Source organism: Salvelinus namaycush, chromosome 19 (assembly GCF_016432855.1).
Source record: "Salvelinus namaycush isolate Seneca chromosome 19, SaNama_1.0, whole genome shotgun sequence".
Lineage (NCBI taxonomy): Eukaryota > Metazoa > Chordata > Actinopteri > Salmoniformes > Salmonidae > Salvelinus > Salvelinus namaycush.
The window spans coordinates 45,491,934-45,493,944 of NC_052325.1; the positions used below are offsets into that span (position 1 = coordinate 45,491,934).

Sequence of the window (2,011 nt, forward strand, 5' to 3'; positions counted from 1 at the left end):
ATGGCAATGACGGACACAGAGCGGGGGAGCTCCAATCGAGCCGAGTCTGGGTCCCCATTCTCTGAGATAATTGAACTGAATGTCGGGGGACAGGTGTATGTGACACGGCACATAACTTTGGTCGCCGTCCCAGACTCGCTCCTCTGGACCATGTTCAGCAAGAAGGCTCCAAAGGACCTGGCGCGAGACGGCAAAGGGCGCTACTTCTTGGACAGGGACGGTTTCTTGTTCCGTTATATTTTAGACTACCTGCGGGACCTCAACCTGGTGCTGCCTGATTTTTTCCCCGAGAAAAGCCGGCTGCAGAGGGAGGCTGAGTTTTTCCAGCTGCGGGACCTGTCCAAGCGCCTGAGCCCCAGGATGAGCAAAGAGAACTCCATCAACGAGGAGATTTGCCAGAGCGACACCGAGGAGGGTGCGCTTCAGTGCGGCACCGGGTCCTCCGGCGTTGGCATGGAAACTTTGCGCATGATGACTGCAATGAGCAGCGCTCACTCCCAGTCTCTGGAGTCCAGAAAGTCGGGCTACATCACAATTGGATACCGGGGATCGTACAATATAGGGAGAGATATCCAAACCGACGCGAAGTTCAGGAGAGTGGCGCGCATCACGGTGTGCGGGAAAACTTCCCTTGCCAAAGAGGTGTTCGGGGACACTTTGAATGAGAGCAGGGACCCCGACCGGCCACCGGAGAGGTATACGTCCCGTTACTACCTGAAATTCAATTTCCTTGAGCAGGCGTTTGACAAGCTGACCGAGGTTGGCTTTCACATGGTGGCTTGTAGCTCCACGGGCACATGCGCCTACACCAGCAATGACCCAAACGAGGATAAAATCTGGACGAGTTATAACGAGTATGTGTTCTGTCGGGACTAAAATGTTAATATGGTCACCACCTGAGCCCACCCGCTGCCAACAGAAAATTACTGTTTTGTGTTTACTTGTGTAAATAGGCATCTCATAATTTCCACAAAGAGAATAGGGCCTGCATATTTGATCTTTGACATTGTCTCCAGCATATATTCTTCCATGTCATTATTTAAAATCTCTTTACATATTTAATGGAAAATACCCACAGCCTATAGGTCAATACACACTAACCTAGAATTCCGGATGTTATCATATGTTAATTTGCCTTGTGGAGGTGGCTATTGAATTAATTAATTTAATGACATCTTACACACACGCACATGTAACAGATGTCCCATGGAGACAAGAAGACGGGTCATACTTAATAATTCTCTTGAGTTGTGTTTTTAAAGAAAGGACTGTCCAGCCAGCGATCCCAGATTGGTGTTTCTTCGGAAGATAGACACAAAGAAGCACATTAGATGTGCCGGACAACAATATGTTGATGGCTGTAGATTAGTGATTTGTCTTTTAGCATGGAAATAACTGTGAATTAGCAGGGAGCTAATGCGACCATTACAATTAGGGCATGCTAGCTAACTTGCTCTTACAGCAATAACATACAAAAGCACACCCCAGGAAGCCCTCAATATCTAACAGGGAACACACACACACACACATATACACTAATTATACAAAACATTAAGGATACCTGCTCTTTCCATGACATAGACTGACCAGGTGAATCCAGGTGAAAGCTATGATCCCTTATTGATGTGACTTGTTAAATCCACTTCAATCAGTGTAGATGAAGGGGAGAAGACAGATTAAAGGATGATTTTTAAGCATTCAGACAATTGAGACATGGATTGTGTATGTGTGCCTTCAGAGTGTGAATGGGCAAGACAAAAGATGTATGTGCCTTTGGACGGGGTATGGTAGTAGGTTCCAGGCGTCAAGAACTGCAACGCTGCTGGTTTTTCATGCTCAACAGTTTCTCGTGTGTATCAAGGATGGTCCACAACCCAAAGTACATCCAGCCAACTTGACACGACTGTGGAAAGCATTGGAGTCAACATGGGCCAGCATCCCTGTGGAACCCTTTCAACACCTTGTAGTCCATGCCCCGACGAATTGAGTCTGTTCTGAGGGCAAAAGGGTG

The 2,011-nt window shown here is 47.2% G+C and overlaps 1 protein-coding gene across 1 annotated transcript; it reads left to right on the top strand.

The window, feature by feature from the left end:
• On the top strand, positions 1-876 carry kctd12.1 (potassium channel tetramerisation domain containing 12.1). Its single transcript, XM_039014195.1, has one exon. The coding sequence runs from the start codon at positions 1-3 to the stop codon at positions 874-876; it is 876 nt and encodes a 291-aa protein (XP_038870123.1).
• The last annotated feature ends 1,135 nt before the right edge of the window (positions 877-2,011 follow it).

Coding starts and splice junctions, on each gene's coding strand:
- kctd12.1 (XM_039014195.1), top strand. CDS start 1: ATGGCAATGACGGACACAGAGCGGGGGAGCTCCAATCGAGCCGAGTCT.